The 27,309-nt window shown below is 42.6% G+C and overlaps 2 protein-coding genes across 7 annotated transcripts in view; one reads left to right on the top strand and one right to left on the bottom strand.

Annotated features, from left to right (window-relative positions):
• Window positions 1–1,094: 1,094 nt before the first annotated feature.
• Window positions 1,095–26,682, top strand: prg4b (proteoglycan 4b). 4 transcript variants are annotated; one of them, XM_089000257.1, is made up of 14 exons: window positions 1,095–1,134; window positions 1,213–1,291; window positions 1,484–1,600; window positions 1,981–2,103; window positions 2,474–2,533; window positions 3,742–3,978; window positions 4,647–4,733; window positions 20,732–21,544; window positions 22,409–22,495; window positions 23,899–24,035; window positions 24,123–24,279; window positions 24,367–24,474; window positions 25,359–25,487; window positions 26,188–26,682. In XM_089000257.1, exons 2-14 carry the CDS (start codon window positions 1,225–1,227, stop codon window positions 26,295–26,297), a joined length of 2,232 nt encoding a protein of 743 aa, XP_088856383.1. In that variant the 5' UTR covers window positions 1,095–1,134; window positions 1,213–1,224; the 3' UTR covers window positions 26,298–26,682. The 4 variants fall into 4 exon arrangements, with proteins under 4 accessions (XP_088856383.1, XP_088856386.1, XP_088856382.1 ...); XM_089000260.1 differs by lacking the exon at window positions 1,981–2,103 and having other exon boundaries at window positions 1,113–1,134; XM_089000256.1 differs by lacking the exon at window positions 1,095–1,134 and having other exon boundaries at window positions 1,481–1,600.
• tprb (translocated promoter region b, nuclear basket protein) overlaps window positions 26,330–27,309 on the bottom strand; it is a 34,690-nt gene continuing 33,710 nt past the window's right edge. For all 3 annotated transcript variants that reach the window (XM_089000251.1, XM_089000252.1, XM_089000253.1), the window contains exons 50-51: window positions 27,145–27,231; window positions 26,330–26,530 (exon numbers count right to left, since the gene is read on the bottom strand). In XM_089000251.1, the coding sequence (XP_088856377.1) occupies window positions 26,481–26,530; window positions 27,145–27,231 (137 nt within the window). In that variant the 3' untranslated portion in view covers window positions 26,330–26,480. The remainder of the gene's footprint in view (window positions 26,531–27,144; window positions 27,232–27,309) is intronic.

Below are 27,309 nucleotides of genomic sequence, written 5' to 3'. Positions count from 1 at the left end.
CTGGAGACAGTGCCACTGAAGAAAAGACAGGATGCAGAGCTGAAGATGTTGAGGTTTTCTTTGGGAGTGACCAGGTTGGATAGGATCAGGAATGAGTACATTAGAGGGACAACTCATATTAGAGGCTTTGCAGAGAAAGTCAGAGAGGCCAGATTGAGATGGTTTGGACATGTCCAGAGGAGAGAGAGTGACTATATCGGGAGAAGGATGCTGAGCCTTGAACTGCCAGGCAGGAGACCGAGAGGAAGACCGAAGAGGAGGTTTATGGATGTGGTCAAGGAGGACATGAAGGTAGCTGGTGTCAGAGAAGAGGATGCACAAAACCGGGATAGATGGAGGACAGTGATTCGCTGTGGCGACCCCTGAGGGGAAAGGCTGAAAGGAAAAGAAGTGTTTTTTTGTTGTTGTTTTATCTCGTGTCTTCTGACAATTGACATTTTATTCTATTTTACAACCAGGAGTCAGCTTGCAACCAAAATACTCCCTGAAATCCCTGCCTGCTTTAAAACCTGAGGTTACACATCCAATTTTAGTACATCTGTCAAAAATGGAGACTGGGTTTTTAAACCTTTGACAGACAAGAGTACTCCTGGTCAAGAATTCCGTTCATTTATGGAGGCCGCTGTGCTCATTGGAAACTTCAAAGCAGCAATGTTTTTTTTTCTGTACCTTCCTCAGAACTGTGCCTTATAAGCTTGCACTTGATGTTTTATTTGTGTACTCTGAGGCCTTATACAGAGAGTTGTACAGTATGCTCAAAATGTTCCAAATCATGTCCAATCAATTGAATTTATCACAGGTGGAATGTGCATTTATTACATTTTGGAATGAGACTGTCGCATAAAATGTGGAAAGAGTGAAGCACTGCCAACACTTTCCGGAAGCACTGTATATGTGCTGCTCATTGCAAAGTGTTTTCAAAAGTCTTCCTGGCACCAACGTGTGTCGGCGTACTTTCAGGTGTTTGTGAGGAAATGTGCTGTCTGAAGGACAAGACCCTCCCAGCAGCCCATGAGGTCATTTCGAGTATAGAACAGATCAGCCAATTATGATGAAGTGAGCCGGCCTCTTGCCCCCGTATAAAAGCAGCAGAGAGTCCAACCGTTACACAAGATTTTCACAGACTGATGCTTGGTAAGTCGTGCTGTTTCCACTACAAAAAAAGAAAGAAAATGATTTCAATATTTTGTTTTTCATGTTGCTCACTTTTAGGTACAAAAGAGAATGCCTTGGACTCCTCTATGTTCACTTATTCTGTTGGCTTGTTCCTTGACTCCAATTGTCAGCCAAAGTGAGTTGATGCTTCAGTTATATGCGGACTTTTAGGTGCATACTGTGACGATTAAAATCACAAATGACACATGTTTGTACTGATGTATGTTTACCGTGTGGCAATTATTTACCAGACCATGGGCCCTCTGTGTGCCGTCATCTCTTTTGCTGTCCGTTTTCCCGTAACTCAATGTTCTCTTCCCATAAGCAGACACTTGCAAGGGAAGATGTGGCAACGAATACTACCGAGGTTACCTGTGCCAATGTGATTACAACTGCATGTCCTACGGAGAATGCTGCCTTGACTTTGAAACTCAATGCACCACAAGTAAGATTGAACCCTCAAAATGGCTTTGCTTAGAAGCACAATTGGTGGATATTTGATCATATTTTCAATTGATGAAATGGTGATTCATTTATAGGCTCTAAACAATACACAGGCAATCAAATTTAGGCTCATTGGACAATTTCTTTTTAATGTGTTTTATTGTTATTCTTGTCAAGTCCAACATTTATACCGGTACTATTTTATAATAATGACAATAAGTACCCGCATCCAGGATCTCATTGGGATCTGCTGATGTACCTAAAGTGTCCGCTGTTGCTCGAACGGTCCTCAAGAATAAAAATGACGTCACCGTATATGTTGGACAGTCATTTAGTGTAGCTCACTTTGCAGGTTTGTCACGTTGCATTTATCTGCCACAGAAAACTCCTGTAGAGGGCGATGTGGGGAAACATTCAAGAGAGGCCAACTTTGTAGCTGTGACTCTGATTGTGTTAAATTCAACCAGTGTTGTCGGGATTACATACTCCACTGCGAGGCAGAAGGCAAGCTTTGTCCAGTTTTATTCAGCATGATCAGTGTAGTGTTTCTCATCCACAAGACAGCAGTAAGCACGATGCATTAGCTGTGACTTTGACTTCATGACGTTGAGAAATATTAACTTGCATGGCACAAACTGTAGAAATAGTCGTGCAAGGAAAAGCAGTTCTGCCTGACAACAAGCATGTAGCATGAGCATGAGCAATTGAAGAAAAAATCAAAGCATCCAATGCATCAGCATCAGGGAGGAGGATTATATGTGATAATGTACTATTTTTACTATGACGAAAAGCTTGACTTGAAAAACATATACATATACAGTGTTTGTGTTTTATGGTGATCTGGCTCATGCTTTTTTCATCATTATTCCAACAGAGGAAACTGAAAATGAAGCAGAAGAGGTACTTTTTCCACTCGATGGGGAAAATGCCGAAGGTATTGACTGTATTTGAAATGTTGTCCAATATTCAATGGGTTAATCTCCACTTTGGTGTTTCTGTGTGGAATTTGCATGTGCTCCCCTTGTTTGGGTTCGTATTCCCCGTATCACATATCCAAGAAAACCTTCATGCCTTCATATGGAATTGTGAGTGGCAATGGTTGCTTGTCTAAATGTGACTGGTGGCCAGTCCAAGGAGCTTGACACCTCTCACTGAAAGCTAGTTCGCATGGATTTACAGTATTGTCTTTATAAATGAGATGAAACATTATTGATTAACCTGCATGTTTTTGAAATATCATCCAAATGAAAACAAATTCTATTGACGATGGTTGCATAGGTGAAAAGATGATTTGTCTGCTGAAATACGCTTGGGCTCATGTGGTTTTAATACGAGCAAGCCTTAATTGTCAAAATTATGTTCCCAAGCAATTGTGTTTTTTTGCTGTGGTTTGGTCACCGTGCAGAATGTTCCAAGAAGTACAAGCTTGGGTAGCCAAAAGTAACACAAGAGAGCAGTGTTGTCATAGTGTGGGAGGGTAATGGGCACCGCTTCACAGGCAAAAGAGGGAAAGCAAAAGAGAATGCCAGAATTTAGGCAATAGCAACAAAAGCATCGGAACACGCCGCATAATCTGTTAACTACTAAGGGATAGAAGAGAACACTTGTTTTGGGAAAAGTAATCAAACCTCTGAAGATGGAGGACTGATTCGCTGTGAGATTCTCTTTTTTCAGCATTTTTGTGCCACTACTTCACATTACAAGGTCCAATTCAGGTCTATTCAAACATTTTTTGGTGTGGAAGAAAAGGTCAAGTATAATATCAGAACCTTTGAACCTTTGGGCTCACAAATGTTATGGATGAATGGAACAAATTTGACACTTATAAAAAGGTTTCACAAGAGAGTGGGTCAAATCCAAATGTTCATGTTTTGCTCCCTGACAGCTAAAGGCATTGGGAGTCCATTATCTCTTCCTAAATATAAATGTATCTCGAAACTATTCATATGAGTGTAGACATCATTTGGATCATAAGTTAATTATGACATCTAAGAATGAAGTTCCACTAGTGAGTCCCATATCGTTTGGACAAGATGTTGCCACTGATGGCGAGGTTACTTTGTTATGTAGGCAAAATAAATAAGATTTATCAAATGTGGCCTGACATTAAATTGATATTGAAGTCAAACATTGTCCATATAGGTACCATTCCCAGTGATTACCAGTCCTACAGTCCAGATTCGATGCAAAGTGATACGCCAGAGAGCACTGGCGGTTATGCGTCATCTCCAGCAGCGTTCTCAACTCAAGCCACCTTGATCGCAGACACTCCACAGACGAGCACAAAAGCAATTCCCTTGGTGACAAGACCTTCCCAAGATGAGGCCCAGTCAAACACCATTCCCACGACTTATGGAGATGGTTCCACTAAGAGTGAAGGTGGGTAAAGATTTTCTTCAGATGGGATGGAACTTGTGGTTGATTTTTATCTTCAAAGGAGCAAAAAAGGTGGATTAGGACGAGGGTGTCAAACTCTTTTTTTTTTTTTTTTTTTTTTTTGCCGCGGGCCACGTTGTCATTGTGGTTTCCCCCTCAGGGGCTGTTATGAATTTGGGCAAGCCATTTCAATGTTTAATCCCTCCCACATACAGAACACACAACAAATTAATCAATAACTAGTTTTCAAATTTGAAGTAAAAATATATGACTGGTACTATTGTTTAAATATGACAATTTGAAATTGTGGTTCGGACTTCAGCAAGCATCATGGCACTTGACATGCTTGATTTACTTTTACGGGCCAAATAAAATTATGTGGCGGGCCAGATTTGGCTCCCGGGCCGTGACTTTGACGCTTGTGGGTTAGGACCTCAACAGATAAAGATGCAGTAGGTAGAGAAAATCAGATGTTTTATCTGAATGTTAAATTAACATTATCCGACAGTCACAAGAGGGGGGGGTCGAGTCAGAGTCTGGAATCTATTTAATGAGTGTATCACTGAATCTTTACATGTCAGGAATTCACAGTAATTGAGTTACTGGACCGCTGTAAAGACCCTCACAATATATGAGTCATTCAGATTTATCTGTTGTTCTTGCACTTTTAGGAAAGATAGAAGCTACCACCATATCAGACTCCGGAACAACAATTCCAGATGTCACCCTGGCAGCTGAGCAAATTTCCAACCAACCAGGTTCAACTTCAGCATCTCAAACAGAATCCTTGTTAGCTTCAACTTTAAAATCCTCAAAGAAACCGTCCATAACTTCAGTCTCACAACAACCCTCACAAGAGTCTTCCAAATTGTCACGACCACGACCAATCACATCAGAGTCATTCACACCTTCACTCTCACAAGAACCTTCAAAACAGTTTTCTACATCTTCACGACAACCACCAGAAACATCACGAGGATCATCCACAACTTCACTCTTACAAAAAACCCCACAAGAGACTTCCACATCTTCACAACCACAAACTTCACAAGGGTCATTTACACCGTCACTCTCACAAAAACACTCTGAACAATTTTCTACATCTTCACAACCATCACCAGAAAAATCGCGAGGATCATCCACATCTTCACGACCATCACCGGAAACATCAATAGGAACATCCACACCGTCACTCTCACAAGAACACTCACAACAGTTTTCTATACTTTTACGACCATCACCGGAAACATCACGAGGAACATCTACACCGTCACTCTTACAAAACCCCCCACAAGAGACTTCCACAACTTCTCTTTTACAAACACCCTCACAAGAGTCTTCCATATCCACACGACAATCACCAGAAACATCACGAGAAACATCCACGCCGTCACTCTTACAAAAAAACCCACAAGAGACTTCCACAACGTCTCTTATACAAAGACCCTCACAAGAGTCTTCCACAACTTCTCTTTTACAAACACCCTCACAAGAGTCTTCCATATCCACACGACAATCACCAGAAACATCACGAGAAACATCCACGCCGTCACTCTTACAAAAAAACCCACAAGAGACTTCCACAACGTCTCTTATACAAAGACCCTCACAAGAGTCTTCCACATCTTCAATACCACGACAACAAACTTCACAAGAGTCATTCACCCCGTCCATCTCACAAGAACCCTCACAACAGTTTTCCACATCTTCACGACCATCACCAGAAACATCACGAGGAACATCCACAACGTCACTCTCACGAAAACCCTCACAAGAGTCTTCCACATTTTCACAACCACGATCACAAACTTTACAAGAGTCATTCACCCCGTCAATCTCACAAGAACCCTCAGGACAGTTTTTTACATCTTCACGACCATCACCGGAAACACCACGAGGAAGATCCACACCCTCACTCTTACAAAAACCCTCAAAAGAGACTTCCACAACTTCTCTTTCACAAAGACCCTCACAAGAGTCTTCCACATTTTCACAACCACGACCACAAACTTCACAAGAGTCATTCACCCCGGCAATCTCACAAGAACCCTCACAACAGTTTTCTACAGCTTCACGACCATCACCAGAAACATCACGAGGAACATCCACACCTTCACTCTTGCAAAAACCCTCACAAGAGATTTCCACAACTTCTCTTTCACAAAGACCCTCACAAAAGTCTTCCACATCTTCACAACCACTACCACAAACTTCACAAGAGTCATTCACCCCGTCAATCTCACAAGAACCCTCACAACAGTTTTCTACATCTTCACGACCATCACCAGAAACATCACGAGGAACATCCACACCAGCACTCTTACAAAAAACCCCACAAGAGACTTCCACAACTTCTCTTTCACAAAGACCCTCACAGGAGGCTTCCACATCTTCACGACCACAAACTTCACAAGAGTCATTCACGCCGTCAATCTCACAAGAACCCTCACAACAGTTTTCTACAGCTTCACGACCATCACCAGAAACATCACGAGGAACATCCACACCTTCACTCTTGCAAAAACCCTCACAAGAGACTTCCACAACTTCTCTTTCACAAAAACCCTCACAAGAGTCTTCCACATTTTCACAACCACGATCACAAACTTCACAAGAATCATTCACCCCGTCAATCTTACAAGAACCCTCACAACAGTTTTCTACATCTTCACGACCATCACCAGAAACATCACGAGGAACATCCACACCTTCGCTCTTACAAAAACCCTCACAAGAGACTTCCACAACTTCTCCTCCACAAAAACCTTCACAAGAGACTTCCACAACTTCTCTTTCACAAAAACCCTCACAAGAGTCTTCCACATCTTCACAACCACGACCACAAACTTCACAAGAGTCATTCACCCCGTCCATCTCACAAGAACCCTCACAACAGTTTTCTACATCTTCACGACCATCACCAGAAACATCACGAGGAACATCTACAACGTCACTCTCACAAAAACCGTCACAAGAGTCTTCCACATTTTCACAACCAAGATCACAAACTTTACAAGAGTCATTCACCCCGTCAGTCTCACAAGAACCCTCAGGACAGTTTTTTACATCTTCACGACCATCACCGGAAACATCACGAGGAAGATCCACACCCTCACTCTTACAAAAACCCTCACAAGAGACTTCCACAACTTCTCTTTCACAAAGACCCTCACAAGAGTCTTCCACATTTTCACAATCACGACCACAAACTTCACATGAGTCATTCACCCCGGCAATCTCACAAGAACCCTCACAACAGTTTTCTACAGCTTCACGACCATCACCAGAAACATCACGAGGAACATCCACACCTTCACTCTTACAAAAAACCTCACAAGAGATTTCCACAACTTCTCTTTCACAAAGACCCTCACAAGAGTCTTCCACATCTTCACAACCACTACCACAAACTTCACAAGAGTCATTCACCCCGTCAATCTCACAAGAACCCTCACGACAATTTTATACATCTTCACTACCATCACCGGATACATCACGAGGAACATCCACACCCTCACTCTTGCAAAACAACCCACAAGAGACTTCCACAACTTCTCTTTCTATAAAACCCTCACAAGAATCTTCCACATTTTCACAACCACGACCACAAACTTCACAAGAGTCATTCACTCCGTCAATCTCACAAGAACCCTCACAACAGTTTTCTACATCTTCACGACCATCACCAGAAACATCACGCGGAACATCCACACCTTCACTCTTACAAAAACCCTCACAAGAGACTTCCACAACTTCTATTTCTATAAAACCCTCACAAGAATCTTCCACATTTTCACAACCACGACCACAAACTTCACAAGAGTCATTCACTCCGTCAATCTCACAAGAACCCTCACAACAGTTTTCTACATCTTCACGACCATCACCAGAAACATCACGCGGAACATCCACACCTTCACTCTTACAAAAACCCTCACAAGAGACTTCCACAACTTCTCTTTCACAAAGACCCTCACAAGAGGCTTCCACATCTTCACAACCACGACCACAAACTTCACAAGAGTCATTCACCCCGGCAATCTCACAAGAACCATCACAACAGTTTTCTACATCTTCACGACCATCACCAGAAACATCACGAGGAACATCCACACCTTCACTCTTACAAAAACCCTCACAAGAGACTTCCACAACTTCTCTTTCACAAAGACCCTCACAAGAGTCTTCCACATTTTCACAACCACGACCACAAACTTCACAAGAGTCATTCACCCCGGCAATCTCACAAGAACCATCACAACAGTTTTCTACATCTTCACGACCATCACCAGAAACATCACGAGGAACATCCACACCTTCGCTCTTACAAAAACCCTCACAAGAGACTTCCACAACTTCTCCTCCACAAAAACCTTCACAAGAGACTTCCACAACTTCTCTTTCACAAAAACCCTCACAAGAGTCTTCCACATCTTCACAACCACGACCACAAACTTCACAAGAGTCATTCACCCCGTCCATCTCACAAGAACCCTCACAACAGTTTTCTACATCTTCACGACCATCACCAGAAACATCACGAGGAACATCTACAACGTCACTCTCACAAAAACCGTCACAAGAGTCTTCCACATTTTCACAACCAAGATCACAAACTTTACAAGAGTCATTCACCCCGTCAGTCTCACAAGAACCCTCAGGACAGTTTTTTACATCTTCACGACCATCACCGGAAACATCACGAGGAAGATCCACACCCTCACTCTTACAAAAACCCTCACAAGAGACTTCCACAACTTCTCTTTCACAAAGACCCTCACAAGAGTCTTCCACATTTTCACAATCACGACCACAAACTTCACATGAGTCATTCACCCCGGCAATCTCACAAGAACCCTCACAACAGTTTTCTACAGCTTCACGACCATCACCAGAAACATCACGAGGAACATCCACACCTTCACTCTTACAAAAAACCTCACAAGAGATTTCCACAACTTCTCTTTCACAAAGACCCTCACAAGAGTCTTCCACATCTTCACAACCACTACCACAAACTTCACAAGAGTCATTCACCCCGTCAATCTCACAAGAACCCTCACGACAATTTTATACATCTTCACTACCATCACCGGATACATCACGAGGAACATCCACACCCTCACTCTTGCAAAACAACCCACAAGAGACTTCCACAACTTCTCTTTCTATAAAACCCTCACAAGAATCTTCCACATTTTCACAACCACGACCACAAACTTCACAAGAGTCATTCACTCCGTCAATCTCACAAGAACCCTCACAACAGTTTTCTACATCTTCACGACCATCACCAGAAACATCACGCGGAACATCCACACCTTCACTCTTACAAAAACCCTCACAAGAGACTTCCACAACTTCTCTTTCACAAAGACCCTCACAAGAGGCTTCCACATCTTCACAACCACGACCACAAACTTCACAAGAGTCATTCACCCCGGCAATCTCACAAGAACCCTCACAACAGTTTTCTACATCTTCACGACCATCACCAGAAACATCACACGGAACATCCACACCTTCACTCTTACAAAAACCCTCACAAGAGACTTCCACAACTTCTCTTTCACAAAAACCCTCACAAGAGTCTTCCACATCTTCACAACCACGACCACAAACTTCACAAGAGTCATTCACCCCGTCCATCTCACAAGAACCCTCACAACAGTTTTCTACATCTTCACGAACATCACCAGAAACATCACGAGGAACATCTACAACGTCACTCTCACAAAAACCGTCACAAGAGTCTTCCACATTTTCACAACCAAGATCACAAACTTTACAAGAGTCATTCACCCCGTCAGTCTCACAAGAACCCTCAGGACAGTTTTTTACATCTTCACGACCATCACCGGAAACATCACGAGGAAGATCCACACCCTCACTCTTACAAAAACCCTCACAAGAGACTTCCACAACTTCTCTTTCACAAAGACCCTCACAAGAGTCTTCCACATTTTCACAATCACGACCACAAACTTCACAAGACTCATTCACCCCGGCAATCTCACAAGAACCCTCACAACAGTTTTCTACAGCTTCACGACCATCACCAGAAACATCACGAGGAACATCCAAACCTTCACTCTTACAAAAACCCTCACAAGAGATTTCCACAACTTCTCTTTCACAAAGACCCTCACAAGAGTCTTCCACATTTTCACAACCAAGATCACAAACTTTACAAGAGTCATTCACCCCGTCAATCTCACAAGAACCCTCACGACAATTTTATACATCTTCACTACCATCACCGGATACATCACGAGGAACATCCACACCCTCACTCTTGCAAAACAACCCACAAGAGACTTCCACAACTTCTCTTTCTATAAAACCCTCACAAGAATCTTCCACATCTTCACAACCACGACCACAAACTTCACAAGAGTCATTCACCCCGTCAATCTCACAAGAACCCTCACAACAGTTTTCTACATCTTCACGACCATCACCAGAAACATCACGAGGAACATCCACACCAGCACTCTTACAAAAAACGCCACAAGAGACTTCCACAACTTCTCTTTCACAAAGACCCTCACAGGAGACTTCCACATCTTCACGACCACAAACTTCACAAGAGTCATTCACGCCGTCAATCTCACAAGAACACTCACGACAATTTTATACATCTTCACTACCATCACCGGATATATCACGAGGAACATCCACACCCTCACTCTTGCAAAACAACCCACAAGAGACTTCCACAACTTCTCTTTCTATAAAACCCTCACAAGAATCTTCCACATCTTCACAACCACGACCACAAACTTCACAAGAGTCATTCACCCCGTCAATCTCACAAGAACCCTCACAACAGTTTTCTACATCTTCACGACCATCACCAGAAACATCACGAGGAACATCCACACCTTCACTCTTACAAAAACCTTCACAAGAGACTTCCACAACTTCTCTTTCACAAAAACCCTCACAAGAGTCTTCCACATTTTCACAACCACGATCACAAAAGTCACAAGAATCATTCACCCCGTCAATCTTACAAGAACCCTCACAACAGTTTTCTACATCTTCACGACCATCACCAGAAACATCACGCGGAACATCCACACCTTCACTCTTACAAAAACCCTCACAAGAGACTTCCACAACTTCTCTTTCACAAAGACCCTCACAAGAGGCTTCCACATCTTCACAACCACGACCACAAACTTCACAAGAGTCATTCACCCCGGCAATCTCACAAGAACCATCACAACAGTTTTCTACATCTTCACGACCATCACCAGAAACATCACGAGGAACATCCACACCTTCACTCTTACAAAAACCCTCACAAGAGACTTCCACAACTTCTCTTTCACAAAGACCCTCACAAGAGTCTTCCACATTTTCACAACCACGACCACAAACTTCACATGAGTCATTCACCCAGTCAATCTCACAAGAAACCTCAGAACAGTTTTCTACATCTTCACGACCATCACCGGAAACATCACGAGGAACACCCACACCCTCACTCTTACAAAAAATCCCACAAGAGACTTCCACAACTTCTCTTCTACAAAAACCCTCACAAGAGTCTTCCACATCTTCAATACCACGACCACAAATTTCACAAGAGTCATTCACCCGGTCAATCTCACAAGAACCATCACAACAGTTTTCTACATCTTCACGACCATCACCAGAAACATCACGAGGAACATCCACACCTTCGCTCTTACAAAAACCCTCACAAGAGACTTCCACAACTTCTCCTCCACAAAGACCCTCACAAGAGTCTTCCACATTTTCACAACCACGACCACAAACTTCACAAGAGTCATTCACCCCGTCAATCTCACAAGAACCCTCACAACAGTTTTCTACAGCTTCACAACCATCACCAGAAACATCACGAGGAACATCCACAGCAGCACTCTTGCAACAACCCTCACAAGAGTCTTCCACATCCACACGACAATCACCGGAAACATCACGAGGAACATCCACACCCTCACTCTTACAAAAAACCTCACAAGAGACTTCCACAACTTCTCTTTCACAAAGACCCTCACAAGAGTCTTCCACATTTTCACAATCACGACCACAAACTTCAGAAAAGTCATTCACCCCGGCAATCTCACAAGAACCCTCACAACAGTTTTCTACAGCTTCACGACCATCACCAGAAACATCACGAGGAACATCCACACCTTCTCTTTCACAAAGACCCTCACAAGAGTCTTCCACATCTTCACAACCACTACCACAAACTTCACAAGAGTCATTCACCCCGTCAATCTCACAAGAACCCTCACGACAATTTTATACATCTTCACTACCATCACCGGATACATCACGAGGAACATCCACACCCTCACTCTTGCAAAACAACCCACAAGAGACTTCCACAACTTTTCTTTCTATAGAACCCTCACAAGAATCTTCCACATCTTCACAACCACGACCACAAACTTCACAAGAGTCATTCACTCCGTCAATCTCACAAGAACCCTCACAACAGTTTTCTACATCTTCACGACCATCACCAGAAACATCACGAGGAACATCCACACCAGCACTCTTACAAAAAACCCCAGAAGAGACTTCCACAACTTCTCTTTCACAAAGACCCTCACAAGAGCCTTCCACAACTTCTCTTTCACAAAAACCCTCACAAGAGTCTTCCACATTTTCACAACCACGATCACAAACTTCACAAGAATCATTCACCCCGTCAATGTTACAAGAACCCTCACAACAGTTTTCTACATCTTCACGGCCATCACCGGAAACAACACGAGGAACATCCACACCCTCACTCTTACAAAAACCTTCACAAGAGACTTCCACAACTTCTCTTCTACAAAAACCCTCACAAGAGTCTTCCGCATTTTCACAACCACGACCACAAACTTCACACGAGTCATTCACCCAGTCAATCTCACAAGAAACTTCACAACAGTTTTCTACAGCTTCACGACCATCACCGGAAACATCACGAGGAACATCCACACCCTCACTCTTACAAAAAACCTCACAAGAGACTTCCACAACTTCTCTTTCACAAAGACCCTCACAAGAGGCTTCCACATCTTCACAACCACGACCACAAACTACACAAGAGTCATTCACGCCGTCAATCTCACGAGAACCCTCACAACAGTTTTCTAACGCTTCACGACCATCACCAGAAACATCACGAGGAACATCCACACCATCACTCTTACAAAAACCCTCACAAGAGTCTTCCACATCCACACGCCAATCACCGGAAACATCACGAGGAACATCCACACCCTCACTCTTACAAAAAACCTCACAAGAGACTTCCACAACTTCTCTTTCACAAAGACCCTCACAAGAGTCTTCCACATTTTCACAATCACGACCACAAACTTCACAAGAGTCATTCACCCCGGCAATCTCACAAGAACCCTCACAACAGTTTTCTACAGCTTCACGACCACCACCGGAAACATCACGAGGAACATCCACACCCTCACTCTTACAAAAAACCTCACAAGAGACTTCCACAACTTCTCTTTCACAAAGACCCTCACAAGAGGCTTCCACATCTTCACAACCACGACCACAAACTTCACAAGAGTCATTCACGCCGTCAATCTCACGAGAACCCTCACAACAGTTTTCTACAGCTTCACAACCATCACCAGAAACATCACGAGGAACATCCACACCATCACTCTTACAACAACCCTCACAAGAGTCTTCCACATTCACACGACAATCACCGGAAACAACACGAGGAACATCCACACCCTCAATCTTACAAAAACCTTCACAAGAGACTTCCACGACTTCTCTTTCACAAAAACCCTCACAAGAGTTTTCCACATCTTCACAACCACGACCACAAACTTCACAAGAGTCATTCACGCCGTCAATCTCACAAGAACCCTCACAACAGTTTTCTACATCTTCACGACCATCACCAGAAACATCACGAGGAACATCCACACCTTCACTCTTACAAAAACCCTCACAAGAGACTTCCACAACTTCGCTTTCACAAAGACCCTCACAAGAGGCTTCCACATCTTCACAACCACGACCACAAACTTCACAAGAGTCATTCACGCCGTCAATCTCACAAGATCCCTCACAACAGTTTTCTACATCTTCACGACCATCACCAGAAACATCACGAGGAACATCCACACCTTCACTCTTACAAAAACCCTCACAAGAGACTTCCACAACTTCTCTTTCACAAAAACCCTCACAAGAGCCTTCCACAACTTCTCTTTCACAAAAACCCTCACAGGAGTCTTCCACATTTTCACAACCACGATCACAAACTTCACAAGAATCATTCACCCCGTCAATCTTACAAGAACCCTCACAACAGTTTTCTACATCTTCACGACAATCACCGGAAACAACACGAGGAACATCCACACCCTCACTCTTACAAAAACCTTCACAAGAGACTTCCACAACTTCTCTTCTACAAAAACCCTCACAAGAGTCTTCCACATTTTCACAACCACGACCACAAACTTCACACGAGTCATTCACCCAGTCAATCTCACAAGAAACCTCACAACAGTTTTCTACAGCTTCACGACCATCACCGGAAACATCACGAGGAACATCCACACCCTCACTCTTACAAAAAACCTCACAAGAGACTTCCACAACTTCTCTTTCACAAAGACCCTCACAAGAGGCTTCCACATCTTCACAACCACGACCACAAACTACACAAGAGTCATTCACGCCGTCAATCTCACGAGAACCCTCACAACAGTTTTCTACAGCTTCACGACCATCACCAGAAACATCACGAGGAACATCCACACCATCACTCTTACAACAACCCTCACAAGAGTCTTCCACATTCACACGACAATCACCGGAAACAACACGAGGAACATCCACACCCTCACTCTTACAAAAACCTTCACAAGAGACTTCCACGACTTCTCTTTCACAAAAACCCTCACAAGAGGCTTCCACATCTTCACAACCACGACCACAAACTTCACAAGAGTCATTCACGCCGTCAATCTCACGAGAACCCTCACAACAGTTTTCTACATCTTCACGACCATCACCAGAAACATCACGAGGAACATCCACACCTTCACTCTTACAAAAACCCTCACAAGAGACTTCCACAACTTCGCTTTCACAAAGACCCTCACAAGAGGCTTCCACATCTTCACAACCACGACCACAAACTTCACAAGAGTCTTTCACGCCGTCAATCTCACAAGATCCCTCACAACAGTTTTCTACATCTTCACGACCATCACCAGAAACATCACGAGGAACATCCACACCTTCACTCTTACAAAAAACCTCACAAGAGACTTCCACAACTTCTCTTTCACAAAAACCCTCACAAGAGCCTTCCACAACTTCTCTTTCACAAGAAAACCCTCACACGAGAGTCTTCCACAGTTTTCACAACCACGATCACAGAAACATCACGAGAATCATTCACCCCATCACTCTTACAAGAACCCTCACAACAGTTTTCTACATCTTCACGACAATCACCGGAAACAACACGAGGAACATCCACACCCTCAATCTTACAAAAACCTTCACAAGAGACTTCCACGACTTCTCTTCTACAAAAACCCTCACAAGAGTCTTCCACATTTTCACAACCACGACCACAAACTTCACACGAGTCATTCACCCAGTCAATCTCACAAGAAACCTCACAACAGTTTTCCACATCCACACGCCAATCACCGGAAACATCACGAGGAACATCCACACCCTCACTCTTACAAAAAACCTCACAAGAGACTTCCACAACTTCTCTTTCACAAAGACCCTCACAAGAGCCTTCCACATCTTCACAACCACGATCACAAACTTCACAAGAGTCATTCACGCCGTCAATCTCACGAGAACCCTCACAACAGTTTTCTACATCTTCACGACCATCACCAGAAACATCACGAGGAACATCCACACCTTCACTCTTACAAAAACCCTCACAAGAGACTTCCACAACTTCTCTTTCACAAAAACCCTCACAAGAGCCTTCCACAACTTCTCTTTCACAAAAACCCTCACAGGAGTCTTCCACATTTTCACAACCACGATCACAAACTTCACAAGAATCATTCACCCCGTCAATCTTACAAGAACCCTCACAACAGTTTTCTACATCTTCACGACAATCACCGGAAACAACACGAGGAACATCCACACCCTCACTCTTACAAAAACCTTCACAAGAGACTTCCACAACTTCTCTTCTACAAAAACCCTCACAAGAGTCTTCCACATTTTCACAACCACGACCACAAACTTCACACGAGTCATTCACCCAGTCAATCTCACAAGAAAACTCACAACAGTTTTCTACAGCTTCACGACCATCACCGGAAACATCACGAGGAACATCCACACCCTCACTCTTACAAAAAACCTCACAAGAGACTTCCACAACTTCTCTTTCACAAAGACCCTCACAAGAGGCTTCCACATCTTCACAACCACGACCACAAACTACACAAGAGTCATTCACGCCGTCAATCTCACGAGAACCCTCACAACAGTTTTCTACAGCTTCACGACCATCACCAGAAACATCACGAGGAACATCCACACCATCACTCTTACAAAAACCCTCACAAGAGTCTTCCACATCCACACGCCAATCACCGGAAACATCACGAGGAACATCCACACCCTCACTCTTACAAAAAACCTCACAAGAGACTTCCACAACTTCGCTTTCACAAAGACCCTCACAAGAGGCTTCCACATCTTCACAACCACGACCACAAACTTCACAAGAGTCATTCACGCCGTCAATCTCACGAGAACCCTCACAACAGTTTTCTACAGCTTCACAACCATCACCAGAAACATCACGAGGAACATCCACACCATCACTCTTACAACAACCCTCACAAGAGTCTTCCACATTCACACGACAATCACCGGAAACAACACGAGGAACATCCACACCTTCACTCTTACAAAAACCCTCACAAGAGACTTCCACAACTTCGCTTTCACAAAGACCCTCACAAGAGGCTTCCACATCTTCACAACCACGACCACAAACTTCACAAGAGTCATTCACGCCGTCAATCTCACAAGATCCCTCACAACAGTTTTCTACATCTTCACGACCATCACCAGAAACATCACGAGGAACATCCACACCTTCACTCTTACAAAAACCCTCACAAGAGACTTCCACAACTTCTCTTTCACAAAAACCCTCACAAGAGCCTTCCACAACTTCTCTTTCACAAAAACCCTCACAGGAGTCTTCCACATTTTCACAACCACGATCACAAAATTCACAAGAATCATTCACCCCGTCAATCTTACAAGAACCCTCACAACAGTTTTCTACATCTTCACGACAATCACCGGAAACAACACGAGGAACATCCACACCCTCACTCTTACAAAAACCTTCACAAGAGACTTCCACAACTTCTCTTCTACAAAAACCCTCACAAGAGTCTTCCACATTTTCACAACCACGACCACAAACTTCACACGAGTCATTCACCCAGTCAATCTCACAAGAAACCTCACAACAGTTTTCTACAGCTTCACGACCATCACCGGAAACATCACGAGGAACATCCACACCCTCACTCTTACAAAAAACCTCACAAGAGACTTCCACAACTTCTCTTTCACAAAGACCCTCACAAGAGGCTTCCACATCTTCACAACCACGACCACAAACTTCACAAGAGTCATTCACGCCGTCAATCTCACGAGAACCCTCACAACAGTTTTCTACAGCCTCACGACCATCACCAGAAACATCACGAGGAACATCCACACCCTCACTCTTACAAAAACACATCCACACGCCAATCACAAGAGACTTCCACAGAAGAGACTTCTCTTTCACAAAAACCCTCACAAGAGTCTTCCACATCTTCACAACCACGACCACAAACTTCACAAGAGTCATTTACGCCGTCAATCTCACGAGAACCCTCACAACAGTTTTCTACATCTTCACGACCATCACCAGAAACATCACGAGGAACATCCACACCATCACTCTTACAACAACCCTCACAAGAGTCTTCCACATTCACACGACAATCACCGGAAACAACACGAGGAACATCCACACCCTCACTCTTACAAAAACCTTCACAAGAGACTTCCACGACTTCTCTTTCACAAAAACCCTCACAAGAGTCTTCCACATCTTCACAACCACGACCACAAACTTCACAAGAGTCATTTACGCCGTCAATCTCACAAGAACCCTCACAACAGTTTTCTACATCTTCACGACCATCACCAGAAACATCACGAGGAACATCCACACCTTCACTCTTACAAAAACCCTCACAAGAGACTTCCACAACTTCTCTTTCACAAAGACCCTCACAAGAGGCTTCCACATCTTCACAACCACGACCACAAACTTCACAAGAGTCATTCACGCCGTCAATCTCACAAGATCCCTCACAACAGTTTTCTACATCTTCACGACCATCACCAGAAACATCACGAGGAACATCCACACCTTCACTCTTACAAAAACCCTCACAAGAGACTTCCACAACTTCTCTTTCACAAAAACCCTCACAAGAGCCTTCCACAACTTCTCTTTCACAAAAACCCTCACAGGAGTCTTCCACATTTTCACAACCACGATCACAAACTTCACAAGAATCATTCACCCCGTCAATCTTACAAGAACCCTCACAACAGTTTTCTACATCTTCACGACAATCACCGGAAACAACACGAGGAACATCCACACCCTCACTCTTAAAAAAACCTTCACAAGAGACTTCCACAACTTCTCTTCTACAAAAACCCTCACAAGAGTCTTCCACATTTTCACAACCACGACCACAAACTTCACACGAGTCATTCACCCAGTCAATCTCACAAGAAACCTCACAACAGTTTTCTACAGCTTCACGACCATCACCGGAAACATCACGAGGAACATCCACACCCTCACTCTTACAAAAAACCTCACAAGAGACTTCCACAACTTCTCTTTCACAAAGACCCTCACAAGAGGCTTCCACATCTTCACAACCACGACCACAAACTACACAAGAGTCATTCACGCCGTCAATCTCACGAGAACCCTCACAACAGTTTTCTACAGCTTCACGACCATCACCAGAAACATCACGAGGAACATCCACACCATCACTCTTACAAAAACCCTCACAAGAGTCTTCCACATCCACACGCCAATCACCGGAAACATCACGAGGAACATCCACACCCTCACTCTTACAAAAAACCTCACAAGAGACTTCCACAACTTCTCTTTCACAAAGACCCTCACAAGAGTCTTCCACATTTTCACAATCACGACCACAAACTTCACAAGAGTCATTCACCCCGGCAATCTCACAAGAACCCTCACAACAGTTTTCTACAGCTTCACGACCATCACCGGAAACATCACGAGGAACATCCACACCCTCACTCTTACAAAAAAACTCACAAGAGACTTCCACAACTTCTCTTTCACAAAGACCCTCACAAGAGGCTTCCACATCTTCACAACCACGACCACAAACTTCACAAGAGTCATTCACGCCGTCAATCTCACAAGAACCCTCACGACAATTTTATACATCTTCACTACCATCACCGGATACATCACGAGGAACATCCACACCCTCACTCTTGCAAAACAACCCACAAGAGACTTCCACAACTTCTCTTTCTGTAAAACCCTCGCAAGAGTCTTCCACATTTTCACGAACACCGCCGGAAACATCACAAGAATCATTCACCCCGTCAATCTTACAAGAACCCTCACAACAGTTTTCTACATCTTCACGACCATCACCAGAAACATCACGAGGAACATCCACACCTTCACTCTTACAAAAACCCTCACAAGAGACTTCCACAACTTCTCTTCTACAAAAACCCTCACAAGAGTCTTACACATTTTCACAACCACGACCACAAACTTCACACGAGTCATTCACACCGTCAATCTCACAAGAATCCTCACAACAGTTTTCTACATCCTCACGACCATCACCGGAAACATCACGAGGAAGATCCACACCGTCACTCTTACAAACATCCCCACAAGAGATTTCCACAACTTCTTTCTTACAAAAACCCTCACAAGAGTCTTCCACGTTTTCAAGACCACGACCACAAACTTCACCGGAGTCATTCACACCGTCATTCTCACAGGAACCCTCGGAACAATTTCCTACATCTTCACGACCATCGCCAGAAAATTCACTAGGATCATCCACAACTTCACTCTTACAAAAACTCCCACAAGAGACTTCCACAACTTCACTCTTACAAAAACCTTCACAAGAGTCTTCCACATCTTCACAACCACGACCACAAACTTCACAAGAGTCATTCACCCCATCAATCTCACAAAAACCCATACAAGAGTCTTCTACGTCTTCACGACCATCACCGGAAACATCACGAGGATCATCCACATCTTCACTCTTACCAAATCCCCCACAAGAGAGTTCTTTGACTTCTCTCTTACAAAAACCCTCACAAGAGTCTTCCACATTTTTACGACCACAAACTTCACAAGAGTCATTCACACCATCACTCTCACAAGAACCCTCACAACAATTTTCAACATTTTCAGGATCACCACCAGAAACATCACGTGGATCTTCCACAACTTCACTGTTACAAAAACCCCCACAAGTGACTTCCACAACTTCTCTTTCACAAAAACTCTCCCAACATTCTTCCACATCTTCACAACCACGACCACAAACTTCACAAGAGTCATTCACACCGTCAATCTCACAAGAGCCTTCAAAACAGTTTCCTACATTTTCAGGATCACCACCAGAAAGAGCACGCGGATCATCCACACCGTCACTCTTACAAGAACCCCCTCAGCAATTTTCGACATCTTCGGGACCATCATCAGAAACCTCACAAGCTACATCCACAACGTCACTCGCACGAGAAACCTCACAAGAGTCTTCCACATTGTCACGACGACCAGAAGCAACTTCACAAGAGTCATCCACACCCTCCCTGCCACAAGATCCCTATCAAGAGTTGTCCACACCTGTCCTGCCATTAGAACATACACAAATGTCATCCACACCACCAGAATCACCAGATCTGCCAGAAGGGTCTTTTAGTTCTTCAATGCCATCAGAGACTTTACAAGAGTCGTCCACAACTTCAGTATCCCAAAAACCAACCCAAGATTACTCCACAAACGCAGAAAGCTCCGAGGTCCCACATACCTCCAGTTCAACGAGAACTTTCTCACCACCAGTCCCAACCACATCAGGGGTGACAACAGCCCAACATTTCTCCCTGCCAGATCGTCTGAACTCCTCCACGAGCCCTATTCCGGTGGGATCAGACCTTGGTGTTACAATGACCGTGAATCCTTCACCCACAGTTGCGTCGCGGGATGATTCTGAAGACAAGGTTACACAAATGGAAGCTTCCATCACCCCAGTAACATCAACCCCAAAACCCACCAGTGCTAAACCATCTGAATCCATCTCAAAACCAAACACTTCCGGTCCAACAATGTCTGCAGGCCTTGCGGAAAAACCAGCTCTCACACCCGGGATTAAGCCAGTGGAGGCGGTGCTTCCTGTGGATAGTTCCAGAAACTATCAACCAGGTAAATCCACACTTTCTTTGACTATCAGGACAGCATAAAAAAATGAAAAGGAATTCCTGGAATATTCATGAATGACACGTTATGCAGGTGGGAATCAAAGTTTTTCTTTTTATGTCTACCAAAGAAGAAAAATATCTTGGCGCAAGCATGTATGAACACAAACAAACATACATCAACACAATTTTAAAATTACACGTCTCGTGCATAAATGCATTACATGTTCTCTCACCATCCATTTCTCAACCCATTTTGTTAATTATGGCGATTCGTTTCATAAAAGGAGTTTTTCTATTTTTGAATACCAATAATTTGTTAGATTTTAATAATTCATACTCAGTGCATAAAGGTGTATTATATTCATTTTTAATAATTCATAATAATAATAATAATATTAACAATATATAATAATAATATTAACAATTATATAATAATAATATTAACAATTATTATTATTATTATTATTATTATTATTATTATTATTATTATTATTATTATGTATTCTTATTATATGTATTCTTATTATATGTATTCTTATTAACTAATTTAAATGTCTGTTTATGTCAAATAATACTCAAGGGATTTTTGGAGGAGTGGTTTTACCCATGGTCTTTGACCCTGTTTTTTTTAAAATTCATCTCAAGATCTGTTTTCTTAATTTCTTAATTCGGTGTACTGATGAGTGCAAATGAATTACATAAGTGTTCTCAGCATGCTTTACCTTTCCACATTATGATCTCCAAGTATCCCCGCATCTCCCAAATGCTCAGAAACACCCACCTTGCAGTTTCTTTTTTATTGCAGTTGGAATTTCTGTTTTAACTTTCCACACAGTGATGTTTTTATTTGCGATGTCTTGATTTCCAGATGACACCAATGACACAAACTTGTGCAGTGGGCGTCCTCCCAGTGGAGTCACCACATTGAGGAATGGCACAATAGCAGTCTTCAGAGGTTGGTCCCGTAAATGATCTTAATGAGAAAAAATACAACAGAAAGTATAGATGTTAAGTCGTTGCGGTTTCCGAAAATATACTTTTTTTAGTGGGACTTTGGAACTTTCTCTCACTCTGTCATTCACATGATTGCATCATCGCTTTTTAGGAGTCAAGCAAATGTTCTTGTTCATGAAGACAAAACCTCTAAAAAGTGTTGTTACAAGGGGGCAAGTAAACCTTGATAAAAGTGTCTGTGTACGCTCTCAGTCGTACAGGAGTGATCCATTGATGAAAAGGTTTCTTCAGCCGTCATCTGTACTTCTTTGAAGGTGTCGGACATTTCGCTTCTTATCCAAGGGGCTTCGTCAGCGAATTCAAGTCTTTGGCTGGTAGTTTCGGCCCTATATATACATCCCTACTGTCCAGATGTGGCGGTGCCAGACTCTGCTATGATTAGATCATTCGTATAACAGACTTTTTAGGCAACATAGGCTTAGTTATGCTGATGAGGTGATACCAGAGCAAATGGGGCAATCAGGCCAGTCGTAGCCCTCATACTCAGGCATGACAGTAGAAGTAATCAGTCAGGACAATAGAAGTCATCAGTGTAGCCGCAGCGAGTAGTCCTCTGCTCCCCCCAACCTGAGAGCAGGGACCAATCATAGCAGAGTCTGGCACGCCACACCTGGACAGTAGGGATATATATATATATATATATATATATATATATATATATATATATATATATATATATATATATATATATATATATATATAGGGCCGATACTACCAGTAAGACTTTAGTTCGCTGAAGAAGCATCTTGGATAAGAAGCGAAACGTCCGATACCTTCAAAGAAGTACAGATGACGGCTGAAGAAACCTTGATAAAAGTGTGTATTTTAACTGAATAGTCGTCGAAAATTGTAAGAAATTGTGTTGTATACTGCTATCCATTTTGCTATGATTCATATTGACAATTTTAACATTCACAAAACCCAAGACCCAAGAACAAGTTAAACTGTGTCCAAAAGTCAACTCATCCACCTCTTTAATTTACCATCATCCTCTCAAATTTCTCTTCACTTTTGTCATTGTCAAAGCAGTGCTCTCTGAAATGGCTGAAATATGGATTCGTCTTATGATTAACCACACGTGTCATCAATTTTGAGATGTTGCGTTCAACAGTTGAATCTTTAATTTATTTTTACTTTTGCTACCTCAGCTGACCATTATGCAAAACCGGTGCACTGAAAATGTGCTGGCAAGTTGTGACTGAAAAGTGCTTATGGTTTTTGTCAAGAGTGACTCTTTCGTGTTTTTAGCACATTTTTTTAAAATTAGTGAAGACAATATAGTTTTCTTCAAGGTTTTCATATGCAGGTGGACATGTCGAAACATGTTTGTGTTGTGGTCCACAGGTCACTACTTCTGGCTTTTGGATAGAAACAGGGTGCCAGGTCCAGCCCATAGCATCACACAAACATGGGGGGTTCCGTCACCCATTGACACTGTGTTCACCCGTTGCAATTGTCAGGGGAAAACATACATCTTCAAGGTACGTAATTCTTCTCACATTCATTTATTCATACAGTCAAACACAGATTTCACCTGAAAGTTTTACATGTTTGTCTGTGTTTCATAGGGGAACCAGTACTGGAGATTTGAGAACAATATTTTGGACCAGGGGTTTCCAAAGGTTGTTGAGACGGGCTTTGATGGTCTTCGAGGTCACATCACAGCTGCCCTGTCTGTGCCTCAGTACAACAGAAGGAGAGAATCAGTATATTTCTTCAAGAGAGGTGACCATGCATGTTCAATGTTCCCGAAATGTTACGTTTTGATACGTTAATTAATCTATTAACTCAATTTTCTGTTGATTGTTACAGGTGGAATGGTGCAGAAATATTCATATCAGTCTGGCACCAGCCCATCATGTAACAGGAAACCCCGTATTACTATTTACACTGTTCGTAACCGTTTGGCGAGACAAGCAGGTAGGAAAAACACGACATGATGCTGACTGAAGGGGGAGACATTTTGATGAAAATAGTACAGGGCTCAAAGTGCTCTTCAGTTAATGGTTGTCACCGCAACAACAGATTGTGGTTGCGAAGTTTTTGTTTGTTTTCTTTCGGTTTTTACCATTTAACACCTTTTGAAATGAACAGTGTGTGTATTGGTTGGGAAGAGTTATTGTTCTTTAAAAGGATGTTGTGAGGCATGTGTGGATAGTTTAGTAATAATAACAACAACAACAACAATAACAATAATACATGTAATTTATAAGCGCCTTTCAAAACTCTCAAGGTCACTTTATAGTCACATGATCAGTTTCTCTGCAGGTGAGCAGCGGCAGCTACACGGGCCAGCGTTCACTCAAACCAGAAGTAACTCAAATAGATAGAACACTTGCTAGCTAGCCAACAGATAACGATTAGATAGCCAGCTAGACAGTTAGCTAACTAGCTAGACAGCCACATAGCTAATAAACAGCCAGCTATATAGCTAGCCAGTAAAGCATAAAATTCATGTGTCTTGATAGTGTCAGTCAAATTAGAGATGTATTACCTTTGCCAAGAAAGCATTTGATTATGAAGGTATATACGTAACATGCTAGGAAGTTTCAGTCTGTTTTGAGTGAAAATGTGTGGAAAATGTCACAGTGGGTGCGGGCAGCGCAAGAATGCTCGGTGAACTCTCACGTTCAATTTTTGAGTTTCAACACAGCACTTTGGAAAATGAGTCATGCTTCAACTCAGAGGGACAAACTTGATCCTGTGAGATTTAACACATGGAAAAGGGCCTCTGCACCATTTACGAGAAATCTGAAGAGTCAAATGTCAACCAATTGTTTTTGACAAAGCCGATTTGTTTCCAGCGTCACTGCTGGGACCCACAATCAACATCCGGGCGAGCTGGCGAGGATTCCCCACCATCATCACTTCAGCTGTGTCTGTACCCAGTTACAGGGAACCAGAGGGCTACAAATATTATGTATTCTCGAGATGTAAGTAAAGCGCAGAGCCTCATTTTAAATTGTTTTAAACTCAATTATGAGGAGTCCAAAATCAGAATCAAAATCATCTTTATTGCCATGTAGAACACACAAGGAATTTGTCTCAGGTAGAATACGCTGCACTAGTATCATCAGAAGAAAAATGGAGGCACTATGCAGTTCTATTTGGGTTACTGTTTAGTTAATGGCTTGGGGGAAGAAGCTGTTTAAATGTCTGCTGGATTTGGAGCACATGGATCAGTAGCGCCTGCCTGAGGGGAGTAGCTGGAAAAGGTGGTGGGCAGGGTGCGGAGGGTCCAGCAGGATTTTATGTGCCCTTGTTTGGATTTTTGCAGTGTTCAAAGGCAACAATTGTGTGCCAGATACAGTCAATGCGTTTCTATCATAAAAACAAAACATTTATTGCAGTTCTAATAGCAATCAAAGTTCCATTTAAAAGCATAAAGATGTAGTAATGTTTAAAAATATATACTATATTCCCTCATTCCCAAAACAAGCATGTGAAAAACTGGTCAAAGTTGTGAATGTGACCATGTTTGTTATGTTATGTGCCCTGTAATTGGTCATTGCCATTGCTGGAATAGATTTCACCTCTTAATGACCGATAGCTGTATTTTACACCAAAGACATTTACACGATCACAGGAATTTCCCAAATAACTGACGGAAGTTCTCATGTTTGTGTCTTGCAGCTAAATCCTACAATATTAGGCTGGACGGTGAGCGGCCCGTCGTCACTTCCCCGAGAGAAACCCCAGCAGCTCAGAACAACGACTTCATCAATTGTCCCAAAAGACGCTGATGACCACAAATCACTTTCATAAAGTCTACGGGTTGGACTTGTTTAAAACTTTTAATTACATTTTTCAAAAAGCACATTAGCACAGTAGACTCATCAAAATTATAGAAAAAAAAACTTTCAAACAAGCGATCGAGATCAAGAAAATTGACTTGTTGAGACTGTCAGAATGTCCATGTAGGAGCTTCATCTGGCAATGCGTCTGCCGTGGACTCCTCGGGAAGGAAATGCTTGACCTGATGGAATACAAAATGCAAGTTTCAACATTACATACAGCAGCTATGTGAAATCACACAACTTTAAAAGCATGCAAAAAAATATTCACGTTATGATCATTACACCCTGTAACTATATTTAAAATGCAATAAAGATTGTCTGGTTGAAAGCATCATTGTTTCTTTACAGCTTTGAAAGTGCAGCATTGCAGGTCTATTTGACAAGTGTATCTCAAATACTGGAATGAAAAATGTCCTAATTCTTGTTTTTATTTCATCATTTTGAGTTAAACTTTAGGGATGTGAATATTAGACAAATAAACCAAATTATACTTCTTTTAGAAATCAGGTCAGAAATGGTCTTTTTGAAAACTCATTGTCAATGTGAATTTATACGAGTTTCTCTTTTTTTTTAATTGAACTGCTGAAATAAATTAGGACCTTTTTTTTTTTTTTTCCCCCAAAAAAAAAAAATCTGCATTGCACACATCCATTTCTGAAGCACGATATCTGCGAGCGCAATGAATTCAAAATAAACTTGTCGGCATGGTTACTTTTGCTACTATATGAGCATTAGAAGTGGGCAATGTGTGCTAAGGAGATCATGTAGATATGGATTTGGCTTTACGGGTTACCTCCTCTCTTGGGACGCCCACCACGGCTCCCTGGCCAACGCTGCAGCTGTCTGCTGGGCGCAGCCCGAGTTGGAGCGCTGCTTGTATCTGCCGTGGACCATTCAAAAGGATAGTTGCACTTAAATGTCAGAGAAGTAGCAGTTGATGATGCTATGTCACCAAGTG

This window comes from Hippocampus bargibanti, linkage group LG07 (assembly GCF_051943395.1).
Source record: "Hippocampus bargibanti isolate YZ-2025 linkage group LG07, ASM5194339v1, whole genome shotgun sequence".
Lineage (NCBI taxonomy): Eukaryota > Metazoa > Chordata > Actinopteri > Syngnathiformes > Syngnathidae > Hippocampus > Hippocampus bargibanti.
Note: the sequence above shows the minus strand (reverse complement) of the source record. Positions and strands in the feature narration are given on the sequence as shown.